Here is a 13,730-nt window from a genome sequence, read left to right on the forward strand (position 1 = left end):
GGTAATATCACATAAAATACTCTAGAAGCCTAGAGGTTATGGATTATCAGGTAGTTCTTGCGTGCTGTGTGTTGTGCATAAACATGAAGAAAAAAAGGATGGTGTTTAATATAACAGCACCATGCTATATTCACTTTCTTGGAAGAACTTCTTTCAAGACAAACATTAACTCATTCACAACTGCTCTGCTCTGCTCTGCCAGAACTGGAGGCGGGGAGGGCAATATTTTTTTAACAAGTTATCCTCCTGCAGCCTGGGCTTTCCGGCAACAAAGTGAATCCCTCTCCCTCAGTTACATGGAAATGCCCCTTTAGTGATTGCCCAGAGTAGGGTGAATGCCACTTTTGTGGCAGCCATCACAAGACACTTTTATGGACCATTCAATAGTAAAACTGTTTCCTAAGCACTCTTCTCACAGGTGACTTCATACTAAACTTACAGTAGTTCCTACGTTTTCAGATAAAATGTTGCATAAAATATATATACTACAGATTTTTGCCTTGGATTGCCAGTTACTTTGTTCTTTTCCAAGGGTACTTTCTGACATTGCACTCACATCAAAGACTAATTTTTGAATTATTCTGTGTGAACTCTACTCCAAAAAAAAATTATTTCTATGCATTACTAAAATATTGCTTTTTGAACCATAACAATTATTATTATTATCAAAGAAGGTGAAGCAAATCTGTACACAAGCCATTTCTTAGCATGCTTTAACTAAAGTGTCAGCTTTTGAGAGACTATATGTTTAGAGATCTTATGCCTGAGCATCGCAGGTGTCCTTACCTTTACCTGTTTTGAATATCACCTATTCACAAAGCAATGTGGTGCCTTGCAGTTGTCAAACTTGGCAACATCTGTTTCCAAAACAGCGCTGAGAGCTAATTCAGACTCTACATGAGTTGTTATTTGTTCTTGCAATGACCAGGTGTAATGTCAAAAAGAAAGACCGTCCTCAGTCCTACCTGTCAGAGTAAGAGCAGGGTAGGTCTTACCCTGAGAACTGGTTTTCCATGCTGCCATAGGAAATGGAATTGTATTATATGTATTTATTAGCCTGGAGTCTTTGTCTTTATTTTTTTTTTCAGATTCATGAACCACAATCTCTAACATCAACATGTTAATATTATCTTTGTTAAATTAGAATAAAACTGAAGTGTTTCTGTTATCAAACTTAAGCATAAAGGGATTGAGAGAAGCCTTGCTGAGAAGGACTTGGGGGTACTGATGGATGAAAAGCTGAATATGAGCCAACTGTGTCCTGGGCTGCATCAAGAGAAGTGTGGCCAGCAGGTCGAGGGAGGTGATCCTCCCCCTCTACTTCGCTCTGGTGAGACCCCCCTGCAGTGCTGTGTCCAGCTCTGAGTCACTCAGCACAGGAAAGACATGGACCTGCTCAAGTGGGTCAAGAGAAGGCCACAAAAATCATGAGAGGGCTGGAGCACCTCTCCTATGAGGAAAGGCTGAGAAAGTTGAGGTTCTTAAGCCTGGAGAGGAGAAGGGTCCGGGGAGACTTTATTGTGGCCTTCAGAACTCAAAGGGGGTCTGTAAGAAAGATGGGAACAAACTTTTTGGTAGGGTCTGTTGCAATAGGACAAGGGAAAATGGTTTTAAACTAAAAGAAGGCATATTCAGACTAGATATAAAGAAGAAATATTTTATAATGAGGGTGGTAAAACACTGGAACAGGTTGCCCAGAGAGGTGGCAAATGCCCCATTCCTGGAAACATTCAAGGTCAGGATGGACAGAGCTCTGAGCAACCTGATCTAGTTGAAGATGTCCCTGCTCATTGCAGGGGGGTTGGAACTAGCTGACCTTTAAAGGTCCCTTCCAACCCAAATTATTCTATGATTCTATGATTCTATATAAGATTGCAAACTATACCTTTGGGGCTGAAAAACAAAGGAGAGCATTCAATTAATATTCATATCTAGAAGTTTTACTGCAAGTGTAGATTGTGCTTGAATACTTAAGAAGTCATTCAGGAGTGAATCAATACTAATTATTGTAATCAGGAGGGTTAATTAGCTGAAGATGCTGCTGATGGAAAGTTCACTGCTTACAGCCCTGAAAACACCTAAGTTGATGAAATCTGAAAGCGAGCTGTCTAAGAGGACTTTGTATGGAGAGAAAAGCTTGGCTTTCCTTTGGCATTTCAAGAGCCAGTTGTTCCAAAGGGGAAACACAGCTTGTACTTTGTGTTTTGCATGATATTAATTCGGGGGTATTAGAAGATGCAACTAAATCTGTCTTGACGATATTTTGTGGTAGTTTCTCATTAAATGCAAGTACCATTTTGGATAACCTGTACTGTCTCTGCAGCATTCATTTGTAGATTACCATAAATTAATATGGATAATCTTATGCATTTGAAATCTTGTTCCAGCACTGTTATTGGGAACAGTTATTTTATTTTATTTATTTTTTTACCATTTGTGTGCAGGTACGGTGTTTTTACATGGTATATGTACATAAATTACACATACTCTGTATCTAATATACAAGTATATATCTGTGTGCATATGTACACACACACACGTGCACTTAAGTTGAAACATTTTTTCGTTGAGGGTGTTTATTTCTATAGTACTGTGCCCTCAAAACTCCCACTCAGTTTCCATCTGCAAAAAAGTATTCAACTGCATGTAATACAGTTATTGAACAAGTAGTTCATGAAATTTAAGTTAGATTATAAGGAATAAAGACTGAAAAGAAACAACTGAAGAAAATAATTTTCTTTTCCCTTAATTAGAGCAGTTGTGTTTCTTAAAGTGAGCATTACTGAATTCAAGCAAAATCTCAATATACAAAATCTTTCTCACAAGTGAATTGTGAGAAGATCTTTTTCATTAGTGCTGGGTGTTTGGACTTGGTTTATTTCCCCCTTTTCCCCTAGTTATATCTATTAAGGTTATAACCAAGATGAATGTCTGGATGTTTATTTGAGGGAAAAAAAAAAACTCTCACACAAAAAAAAAAAAAACCTCTCAGTCACACACACACACTCACATAAACCCCCTGAAGTCAAGTGATGCTTTCAGAAGAAAGAAATTCTGTTTCAAAACACATCCTTCTTTCCTCTCTAATGACATTAGAGATTATCACGTGCAGGTGCTATTTATCTTTACAACTGCTTTCCTATGACTGTTTTACTGCTTCCAACACATTTACTTGTATGTCAGCCATAGAAAAGGTAACTGAAAATGGCAGCTGTTGAGAAAGCATGTCGCCATGCCTGGAATGACATGCATTATCGGGGCAGCAGGAGTTGCTGGCTCTACAGCCCATTTCTACTTGACCTGCCGAATGATTGGCTGCCTGGGATGGTGATGAATCACTGGAGTTTATGAAACAGGACTGCTGGCATCCTCACAGAGGAAATAAAAACAGGATTTTTTTTTTCCCTTCTAACACTCTTGCCATGGCAAAAAGCTTCTTTTTTTTTTTTTTTTTTTTCTGTTTTGCTTTTGTGTTATTTCACCCTGCAGCGGAAATAAATGTGTCAATTAAAGTTGCTTTAATACTGTCATTGGCAAGTTAATGATGCACTGAAGGTTAACTATCTTTATTGGGTGGAAGGGAGAAGGAATTCTCCCAAATTTTGTGTAAATCTTGATGTGGACCCTAATTTTCTCATCTCTCAATCTGGTCTTGAGACTGAGAATAGCATAACTAGTAATCAGCTCGAGCAGGATGTAAAAAGGATTTTAGCTGCTCTCACGCACAACTTTATTTTCTCTGATAGTCTAAGGATCAGTGACTATTTCATGGGCTAATATCACATAGATCCATCTTCAAGGTTTCTGAACTAATGGCTAAATTGTCATTTCTGGAAAGCATCGACTCCCAGATTTGCACTCAGTTTCTAGGTGGTTCATGAAATTATATTATGCATTAAGCCCACATTACCGGATTAGGCTCTTATGAGTCGGTGCTTGTAGGAAAGTATTGTAGGTCTGTAAACCTGCCAGTGCACTGACAGGACTGACACAGTGTGGATCACAAGCTGCCCTGCAAAATGCAGCCAAGTAAAAATGATCCTTCTATTTCAATTAAAACACCCAAAATTGTTTTTGGGGGTGGGGAATGGAGAGAATTACTTGCTTGCTCTCCATGTAGCATAATTGGTGGCTGATGTGTTAGCCTGCGTCCCTTAATTGTGTAGAACAACCTAATTTTAAGTTAACTCTCTCTGATTCAAAGGAAGAGGGTTACCAATAAAATTCCTTAGGAAGTTTTAAATATGGCACTTACACAAAGATAATGCTTTCTGCCATTACATTAGAGAGGGTTTTTCTCAAGTCTCATGCTTTGCTGCCTAAGCTTTTTCTCCACGAGTCTTGAAAAGCAATTTGCATGCTCACACATGCTACTAGACTTTTTCACCTTCCTTCGAATAATTCAGCAGTGGACACTGGACTCTGGAGAGGCTGCAGCACTCTTGTTATTTAAGGCACAGCCTTCCTATGTCCCTGCAAGGCTTCTGAAATAGTGGAGGGCAAACTTTCACCGGCGAGAAGGGTGGCGTGGGGAACTGTTGCTTGTGCCCTTTGGTGTGCGAGGGGTAAATGCTGTCCTTGCTCTGGAGTTCCCATGGCAGCAAATCAGCAGGTCATCTTCAAGAGCAGCCTTTGAGGATGCCAGACAACAGTCTGTCAGAGGGAGGAAGACAGAGCAGAGGGCTGGAGGGGGAAAAAAAATTATAGAAAATCAGAGAGAGGATACAGGAATTTACTATCCCTTTTAGACAAATAGAGGAGCGAAGAGAAAAGCAAGGGCACCCGAACGTAGATCATCTGGAAATTGAACCTTGCAAGTGTAGATAGCTGTGGATGATACGATAGCTGTGCTACAGAGTGAATTTAAGATTCAAATCCTGCACCTGCTCTCCTTGGAAGCTGCAGGTCAGCATCTGAAGAATTGAGGCCCTCTAGAAAGGAAACGGTGAATTATCAGAAAACTTAAATTCTTAGAGACTCGATTTTCAACTGTAACAACCTCTTGGTTTCATTTTCCTTCTCTTCTGCCTAAAAATGATCTATTTTCAGCTAAACTGCGAGGAAGAAGCTCACTCTAAAGCTTGAGAATTTGCCTGCATCATTTCAACCCACATTTAATTTTAATGAGAGAGTTATATAACCCCTTTTAAAAATAACAAAACACTAACAGAACTGCATCGGCAACACCAGGTGTTCTGCAGTGCTGCTCCAATGAATCATATGGAGATTTGTCTGTGCACGGCTGATGAACATACATTTAACTCAGTTAACCCCCACCCATGAATATAGCAATCCAAAGTGACCAAAATTTTTCCTAAAGAGCCTTTCTCACAAAAGGATGCCAAACTAGATGCCTGCCCTAGGAACCTCATGGTTTTGGCATTTTTCCCTTACAAAATTCTGTTATCACTATGTTGGGGTTTTTTTTAAAAGTTGCAGATGAATTATTGTGACTCTACTGAAGCGAAACATTTTATGTTAAACACTGAGTTGGGTTTAATGTTTTGCTTCAGAAAAGAAAGCCAATTTTCCTGTTTGTTGTACTGAGCCCCAAATCTCTGAAATTGTTAAGAACAGCCTGTTTAACAGACAGCTCTGGGAGTAATAAACATATGACTTCATCAATGTTCCTTTTGGAGAGAGAATTTGGGGGAAAAATTGAATCAGCAATTTTGAGCCTGTTAAGCATCTTGGTTCAGATGCAGTCCTTGACTCTAGGAAGTCCCTCAGCCACTGGTTGCTGGAAGGTGGGAAGGGTCACAGTGCACTTGCCATACTCATGCTCTTTCTCTTTGCATCCATTACAAGCCATTATCAGAGGCAGGGTCATGGACTAGATGGACCTTTTGATCTGACCTGCACGGCAATTCTTACGCTGTTCATTTACAGGGGAAAAAAAACACCCCAAACCAGGCACGGTGCAGTTTTCTGCATGTCTGAATGCCTTACAGTTACTGCAAGAGCCTTTTCTTTCTGCCCTTCATGTGTGAGCTTTAATGGATTCTGTCTGCAGGAAATAATGATGTCAAACAAAGATAGTTACTTTACATATTATCAGGGTGACTGTTTGTTATTTTTGAGGACCAAGACGTATGCTAGGCACTTCACGAAAAAATGAAACGAAAAAAAGAACTGTGAAATTTCCTACCTAAAACATGTTACAATTTCAGCGTAAGGTGAGATCCAATCATTTGCAGTGAAAAAGAAAGAAAAGCGTGGTAGAAGTGATTGAGAAAGGAAGATGGAGGTTAACCTTGCGAAAGTCTTGCTGTTAGAAGTGGAGTGCAGTAGGTTAATTCAGATATTGTAATAAATCCCTCAGATTTCTTTGCATTTTGTTTTTAAAAATAAGTCTACATTTGGTGTCTTGTCTCTTTTGATGTCCCTTACTCAGTCCCTTACTCAATGTCATGCCTTGCTGATGCAACATTAGAACTTCACACTTTCCTTCACCCATTGCTTTTGGAGTTGGAGCTGCCCTCCAGCATCACCTCCAGCCTTTTGCTGTGTTCAGACCATCCTCACCATCCAGTTCCCTGATCCTGCATCATTCCCAATAACCAGCCTCCCTAGCTGGGCAAAAATCTTCAGAAATCTGAAATTTATACAAAATGAGAGAGGTTTTTGTGTCTCTTAGTACTTGTTCCTGTGGGTTTGGATGGTGGGGAGGAAGGTTTTTTGGTTAACAGTGTGCTTTTTCCCCTGTCCTGAGAAGGCATAAAGTAGGGTTCTTGCACATTGTGAGGATGGAGCAACACAGACAAGAGCACCACATGTGTGATTCCTTCTATCTTAAGTAATACAAGATTATAGTTTTTCACGTGAAGATAATATAATAGCCAAATCCAGCACTATTAAGTTCTCTCTTCCAGGGTTGTTTGGAAAGGTGCTTTTTTTTGACCATAAATAATGCACCTGCTGTCTAGTAGGAAATCGGGTCTACCCAGGGCATGCAGTGTCCCAGTTTCCCTCCTGGTTTTTGATGGAATCAGTCAGCAGGTGAGAAGGCAAGGTAGTTCATTAAAAAAAAGGGAAAAAAAAAGAAGAAAAAAGGAAAAAACAGTCAATGCCTGTTGTCAAGTTCAGATAGGACTGGGTTGACAAAAGTCTTGGTCTTGTGTCTATATGCACAAGGCACTACACAAAAGGAACACCTACAAATTGATAGTGATGCTCTTCAATAGGGCTATAAATAAATAACAGAACAGTAAGCCTTGGTCTTGCAAATATTTACGTGTTACTACTTTAGTATTTGCTAAATGCAGTGCTGAGCACTGTGGATAGCCCAACTGGAGCAAATGCTACTGGCCAGGTCCTGCTCAGCACTAGCACTATGCAGGATTGGACCTGAGGGTCATGATTGACTATCCCAAGTGTTTGCATGCTATTTAGCAAAGTAGGGTGTTCGTCCAAATTAAAGGCCTTTCCTAAAAGCCTTCCATCACCTGTAGCATCTGCCTTGTGCCATAAAATATTGCCTAATTGTTTTCGGAAAGATTGAGTTATTACCCACAAAATGGAACAAAGGCCTTATACCCACAGTGGGATGAAATCACTCTTCAGTGGTATAAAATAGGAAGGAAAAAAAAAAGAACTGAGTGGGAAGTTTTACTATAGCAACCAAGTTTACATAATATCAATGTGCTTCAAGTGAAAGCTCTAGAAATGCTTAATTTGAGGTACCTTTTCACAGGGTAATTTTAAATGACGTTTATTTCTGAAAATTACTGATTAGCTACAATAGCCCACAGAAGTGGGGGGGAGCCTCACAAGTGGCTAAGATTTCAAGACTTAAAATTCATTGATCAGCTTTAACCAATAATTCAGCTTTCTTTTTGAAAGGGTTTTGGTTATATGCAAATTGTTTTATTTCTCAGAATAAGATGAAGGGAAGACTGTTGTGTGTTTGGCTTTGTAAATAGAAAATTCTTACTGAAAGGTTAAGGCTTCATACTGCAAAACTTTATTCTAACGTTAGACCTAACTGACAAAGACAGATTTGTTACAAATAATCAAAATCTTCACAAATGGTAAAATGGTGCAGAATCAGGTCCATTACTTTTTGCCACTTAAAGAAATGCACTACTTTTTGCTTTAATTGTTTATGGCTTTTACACCATTCTTTAGCTCTGACAAAATGCTTTGTGTAACTCGTGCTCCTGTGCTTTGCTCTTCTTTTTTCTCCTTTTTTCCCCCTCTTTCTTGTCCCTCCAGAAGTCTGCTACTAAAAGTTAAGCTGATGGGCTTCCTCGCCCCCTTGCAGGCAGGTAGGCTCACGTCCCGCCGCACAAACCAAAATGCTGTGTTTTCTGCTATTAGCTGTGCTACTACTTTCAGGCTCATGATTTCCCTGGGAGGTTATTTCTTTGTGAAAGATAGCGAACATCTCATTTGCATTCACTAACGCTATCTGGACCAGACTTCTTTTCCCCCTCGCATTAGTGGAAGATCCTGAGTGATTCCACTGAAGTCATTTGAGCCTGCTCCAAATTTACACCGCCGTCGCTGAGCTCTGCTTCTGCCGCCTCTGTTAGAAACTTGCTTTGATGCCAGAGATAAGCTGAATCCCGAGCATGTTCATTGGCTTAGGGGGGAATAAAGCAGAGGATTTGAACTCTCTTCATACTGCCTTGCAGGCTTGGGAGAGAGTGAAGTCATTCGGAAAGTTTCCCTTGAAGTACTTCCAACAGTAGCATGTCCTTGGCCCAATACTGGGGGGCAAGTTGATTAAAAGAATGGCAATTAAGGAAAGGGTGAAGAGGGGGTCTGGAGAGGGGACGTGATGTAAGCTCCACGCTGGATTTGGCTGTGGGATCTGGAAGGGAAGGGGGTGTCCGCTCTCTTTGTCACTTGCTGAATGAAAGCCACAGGCAGTGATGTCAGAGTGAGCTCATACGCTTGACAGCAATCCACCGCTCAACCCCCGTCTTTCTCCAGCTGAACTTTTTGCGGGGTTTGGTTTTGTGTGGGGTTTTTTTTTTTTTTTCACTGAAGAGGTGTTCGGTTTTCAAAGGTTGAATTGTTTGGAGAAATTGCATATAGCTCTGTGTTTGAAATGCTGCTTGAATGGTGACTAATCTGCAAATGTGAGGTAGAATTGCTTCATCTGCCCCGCTCAGATGTATGGAGAAACCGAGGCACAAAGAGTAAACAATGTGACTGCAGGGCCGAGCAGGGTCTGGGCCTCTAAAACAAGGGGAGGATGGATAGGAGGTGACATTTGTAGCTGGAATAGGATTAAAGCCTGAGAACTGCTGATTCCAAATTCCAGGTTCCTTCCTCAAAATTGCCATATGCTCCACCAGCTGAAAAAGCTTAATATCGTCGGGCAGCGATAGTGCAGGAATAATGCAGCTCCTCTAAGCCACTGTTTAGATCTATTGTCTGATTTATGCTGTGAAAACTAATGCAGCTTCATTTGCCATTCCCCCTCCCCATTTCCCTCTGTACTATAGTAACGGACCAAAGCTTCAATTTTTTTCCTTCATTTTTAATAAAAGTTGCTTTTCTGCGCACATGTGCCACTCAAAAAACTGGCATTAACGTTACAAATAACAGAGCTGAGCCTGTAACAGTGTGTGAAACATTCAGGGTTTCATTTTCTGTTTTTCACCACTTACCCTCTGCATTTGAGAGTTAATTCATACGCAGACACTACATAATTTATGTTTGAGAACCAAATTATTTGAATGCATTTTCTCCCTATAAGCTCTCCTTGAGTCATATCTTGGTATCTTTTATAGAGAGGGTTTCTTTTTGCATTTGACCCTGTTCCTGTCTCTAACTTTTAAATGGCAAAAGCAAATGTGCTTTGAAAAGTGTGTTACACTGTAGTTGTTAAAGCAATAACCTATGCACTTGTAATGCTTTCTCTATGACCTACTTACATACTACTTCACCCTCCTTATAGTATGATTAAAAGCTGCTTTGAATCCACTATTCCCTCAAGGGATTTGAGGCTAGAATTTAACAAACTGCTGAGAAGGCTTAAGTCAGTAAGAGGGCTTCCCTACAGCTTCTTCCAGCTAATTCACATGTAATTAAAAGGAAAATAAATATTTCAAAAGAACATACGTTTTAATGAAGCATTTTTAAGCACTTACACCTTGTGAAATGGAGCAAATTTATAAAGATCTCACTATTGCATATGCAGATTTTAAGCAAAATTATTTGTGATCCTCTCCTCCTTCCTCCTTTGCATCCTGTGCATAGCGTGGATCTACTTTTCATCCAGCAGCAGTGGGAATGTGGTCCTTAAAAGCGACAGTCTGGTGAGACTGAAGTCCCTTAGATTTAGCATGTACCAAAAAAAAATGATGATGAAGAGGTACAGATCCAGCCGCACAGGGTGAAGTGGGGGCGGAGACTTCTTGCTTAAAAGAATATCTTCATCCTCACTGAGCAGCCTGTATTTCTTCTGAGCTAAAACCTGCCCCTTCTGCAGTGGCAAGATTTTGAAATTGAAAGTTAATCCAACTCTGCTCTGGGCTGGATTAACCACCATGGAGGCCTCAGATCAAAACCCAGGTGGCTGCATCCAGCTGGAGAAAGTTGTGCTGGTTTCTCCTTTTATTTCCACTTTGCACTTATTTTTTTTATCCGCTGCATAATCCTACGCTGCGACGGATTGGTGGCATAGAGGAATCGTCATTGGTTTAGTAAAGAGGAGCCATAGCTTTGCTTTGTGCATTTCTACATAGATGTTTAGGTGCCATGGTGATGAGGACAGTATGTGAACATATAGAACAGACCAGATTAATAACACTATAGATATCTGTTCAGGATTGCAGCTGTCCGGCGGGGATTATGCTGAGGGCCAAGTGAACCTTTTCTTTCTTTAGACTCGCAAAGTAGGCAAAAATTTTAGCAGCCTGAGGGGTTTTCCTTCCTTTTAACTGTTTAAAATGGGAAAGTCTCTTGGTGCAATAAACCGGACTCTGAAAATTTGCCTGGTCTGTATTTTTATTATCAAATCGACGTTGGTCAAAATTTAAATAGAACTTGGCCTGACTGATAGCATATTTATTTATTGGTCAATTTAATTTTATTTTAGAATACTCTGAAAAGTTTAAGTGTAGTAGTTTTTAATTTCCATTTGTTACTTTTTCAAGCGTTGATTATCCAGAACATATCAAATTATGAAACCTGGAGAGGTATTCAGAAGGAGAAGCACACACAATGCAGAGAAACGTTTTGTCTGTCTAGACTGCTCAGATCATCCAGTAATCTTCGTAAATATGTTAATATTCTTTTGCCTGGAGCTGCTTTGTATTGAAGCAAGTAGGTTTTGGAGATGCAAAGGAAAATTTGTACAGATTTTCAGGGGGTGGTAGCGTGGAGGGGGTGGCTCCAGCTATTTGTATGTGTGGAATTTTGTGTGCGTCTGTCTTGGTGGTGCCGCTTCTGTGTCCTGGCTGTGGCCAAGTCTGAGCGCGGCGTGGCTGGGAACGGGCTTTGGCCAGGTTACAGGCACGAGGAAGGATTTTCCGTCGTTACTTATTTAAATCCGTATTTTTGATCAGTGAGGACAGAGTTACTGCTAGTCTGGCGAGCCAGTAACATCACTTGGAGCGTTCAGTGGGTGCCAGGGTCCGAGTGGCAGGAATTTGAGCAGGGAGAGCCTGCACTGAGCAACCTGCCTCAATGTTCCCAGTGCTCCCAGTTTGGCAGTGGCGACTGCGCCTTCCTACCGTACTGGGAAGAACTGGGTCTGTTCAAACCACTCGCGTGTGCCCGTAGGAACTGAAGCAGAGGGTTTTCCGACGGTGCCCGGCTGCTAACTCCGCGGGGGCACGGCCCCCCCCTCTTAGGACACGCAGGGGGGTGCACAGCCGAGACGGGAGCGTGGGGCGGGTGGGGGGGGAGCGCTGCTGAGGCAGCCGTCGGGCGCTGGGGCTCAGGGTGCCTCTCACCTCCCTCCCGCGCCGCCGCCCTCAAAGTTTGGCCGGGCGCTGCCCGCGGGCGAGGCGGCACCCCCACACCCCCCCTCCACACACACACACACACACACCCCCACACACCCTTCCACCGCGGGGCGCGTCCCCCACCCCCGGCGGCAGTGCTAGGCCTCTCCCCGGGGCGGCGGGCCCCGCCGGGGGCGCAGGGGTTAACGGGGAGCCGCAGCGGGGAGATGGCTCCGCCTCCCCGCTCAGCACCTGGCGCTCCACCGACAGTTGCCTCAGCAGTCGATTTCGGAGGGGATTGGCGGAAAAAACCAAGAGGGGGAGAGAAATGTGACAACTGCCGGGGCTGGCGGCTGCCGCGGGGAGGCCTCCGCACCTGTGCCTGCCTCTCCGCCGCCCGGCGCAGTTGTGGGATCCGCCGAGCCCCGCCGCATCCTCCCTCCAGCCCGCCGCGGCGCCCCCGGAGCCCAGCATGACTTCTTCGTTCAAGCTGGATTTCCTTCCGGAGATGATGGTCGACGGCCGCTTGCTGGTCTCTGACAGAATGTAAGTGGCGGCGGGGCTGCTGCCGCCTATACCCCCCCCCCCCCAACCCACCCCCCCCCCCCCCCCAACCCCTCCTCACCCCCCGGACTCCGGGTACCCCCCGCCGCCGGGCGCAGGGCTTCAGCCGGGTCCCCCCGCCCCTCCGCGGCAGGAGAAGGGGGGGTCCTCCCCCCCTCCCCCTTTTTTTTTTCCCACCCCCTTCCCAAGTCACTTGGTGGTCTCCGTGTTGTGTGCCCCCCCCCCCCCCCCCCCCAAAGGCAGCAGCGGGGTGTTTAGTATTCCGGCAGGTCGGTAAAGGCGGGCGAGGGGCGGCGGGGTAAAGTGGGGGGGTTGATACGCTGCTGATGCAACGTGGAGAAACGCACCGCGGTCGCGCATAACTGAGTGCGCTCTCCTCCGCGCCCCGCGGGAATTCCGCCACAGCAGACACTTGTCCCCGGCACCCAGCCCGGACCCACCCGTGCTACCTCAGCGCTTCCCCGGCAGAATAAAAATCCTCTTGCAAAAGCTTCATCAGTTTTCAAATTCAAATGAAATACTAAGCATCCACTGGGAGTAGGACCAGGCAGAAAGCAAGGATTTTTCTTTTTTTTTTTTTTTTTTTTTTTTGTCCTGTCCCCGTCAGCTGCCTGGTACGGAGAGTGTTAATTAGGGTGAGGATGGTTGTTCTACATGTTCTACATGCAGTTGAACTGGGGATGAGATTTATCGGAAGGTGCTGAATGCTGGAATTTCAGAAAAAGAAGTATTCCCCTAGCCCGTCTCTACTCCATTAATCTCGATCTGAAAGTTTCTATTATCATCCTCTTGGGCATTGCCAATTGACAGGGATTTTCAGGTAACCTAAGTGTTATATGAAGAAATAAAAGCTAGAAAGGAGGAAATAGTTACTTGCTGAAAGATGCGAAGGCTGAGGACTGTGCTGCACTTTTACAGTATCCAAAATGTCTTTTATTTTGTTGCTTTTCCTTCTTTCATCAGGATGACAAATGTGGTTTGAGTTACATTAGAATGAAGCGAGAGGCTTTGGCATTGACTCTGCACTGGAGCTATTCTGGTTGAGGCAGCGCTTAAGTTACAAGTGTAAATAAACCCGTGTGTGCAGCAGAGACTGTCACCTGCGATTTGCACAAATCAGGTTGCATACTGTGCCCCCATCTAAGACTATTCAGACTTTTATTACCATCTCTACTGGCAACCAAACTTTCTCCTAAGGTGGAGTGCTTTCCCTTTCACCAGCAGTGTTCTGCATGGAGATACCCAGTAGTGGCCAGTTGTTCG

General features: G+C 43.4%; 1 protein-coding gene across 8 annotated transcripts in view; it reads left to right on the forward strand.

The window, feature by feature from the left end:
• Nucleotides 1-13,730, forward strand: part of CELF2 (CUGBP Elav-like family member 2) — a 385,790-nt gene that overhangs the window by 121,127 nt on the left and 250,933 nt on the right. For 3 of the 8 annotated variants that reach the window (XM_074869741.1, XM_074869740.1, XM_074869742.1), the window contains exon 1: nt 12,202-12,449. The exons of the other annotated variants lie outside the window; for them this stretch is intronic. In XM_074869741.1, the coding sequence (XP_074725842.1) occupies nt 12,376-12,449 (74 nt within the window). In that variant the 5' untranslated portion in view covers nt 12,202-12,375. Of the gene's footprint in view, nt 1-12,201; nt 12,450-13,730 lie in introns of those variants that run through there. 8 annotated transcript variants of the gene reach the window in all.

The sequence above is a fragment of the Strix uralensis genome, chromosome 5 (assembly GCF_047716275.1).
Source record: "Strix uralensis isolate ZFMK-TIS-50842 chromosome 5, bStrUra1, whole genome shotgun sequence".
NCBI classification, from domain to species: Eukaryota; Metazoa; Chordata; class Aves; order Strigiformes; family Strigidae; genus Strix; species Strix uralensis.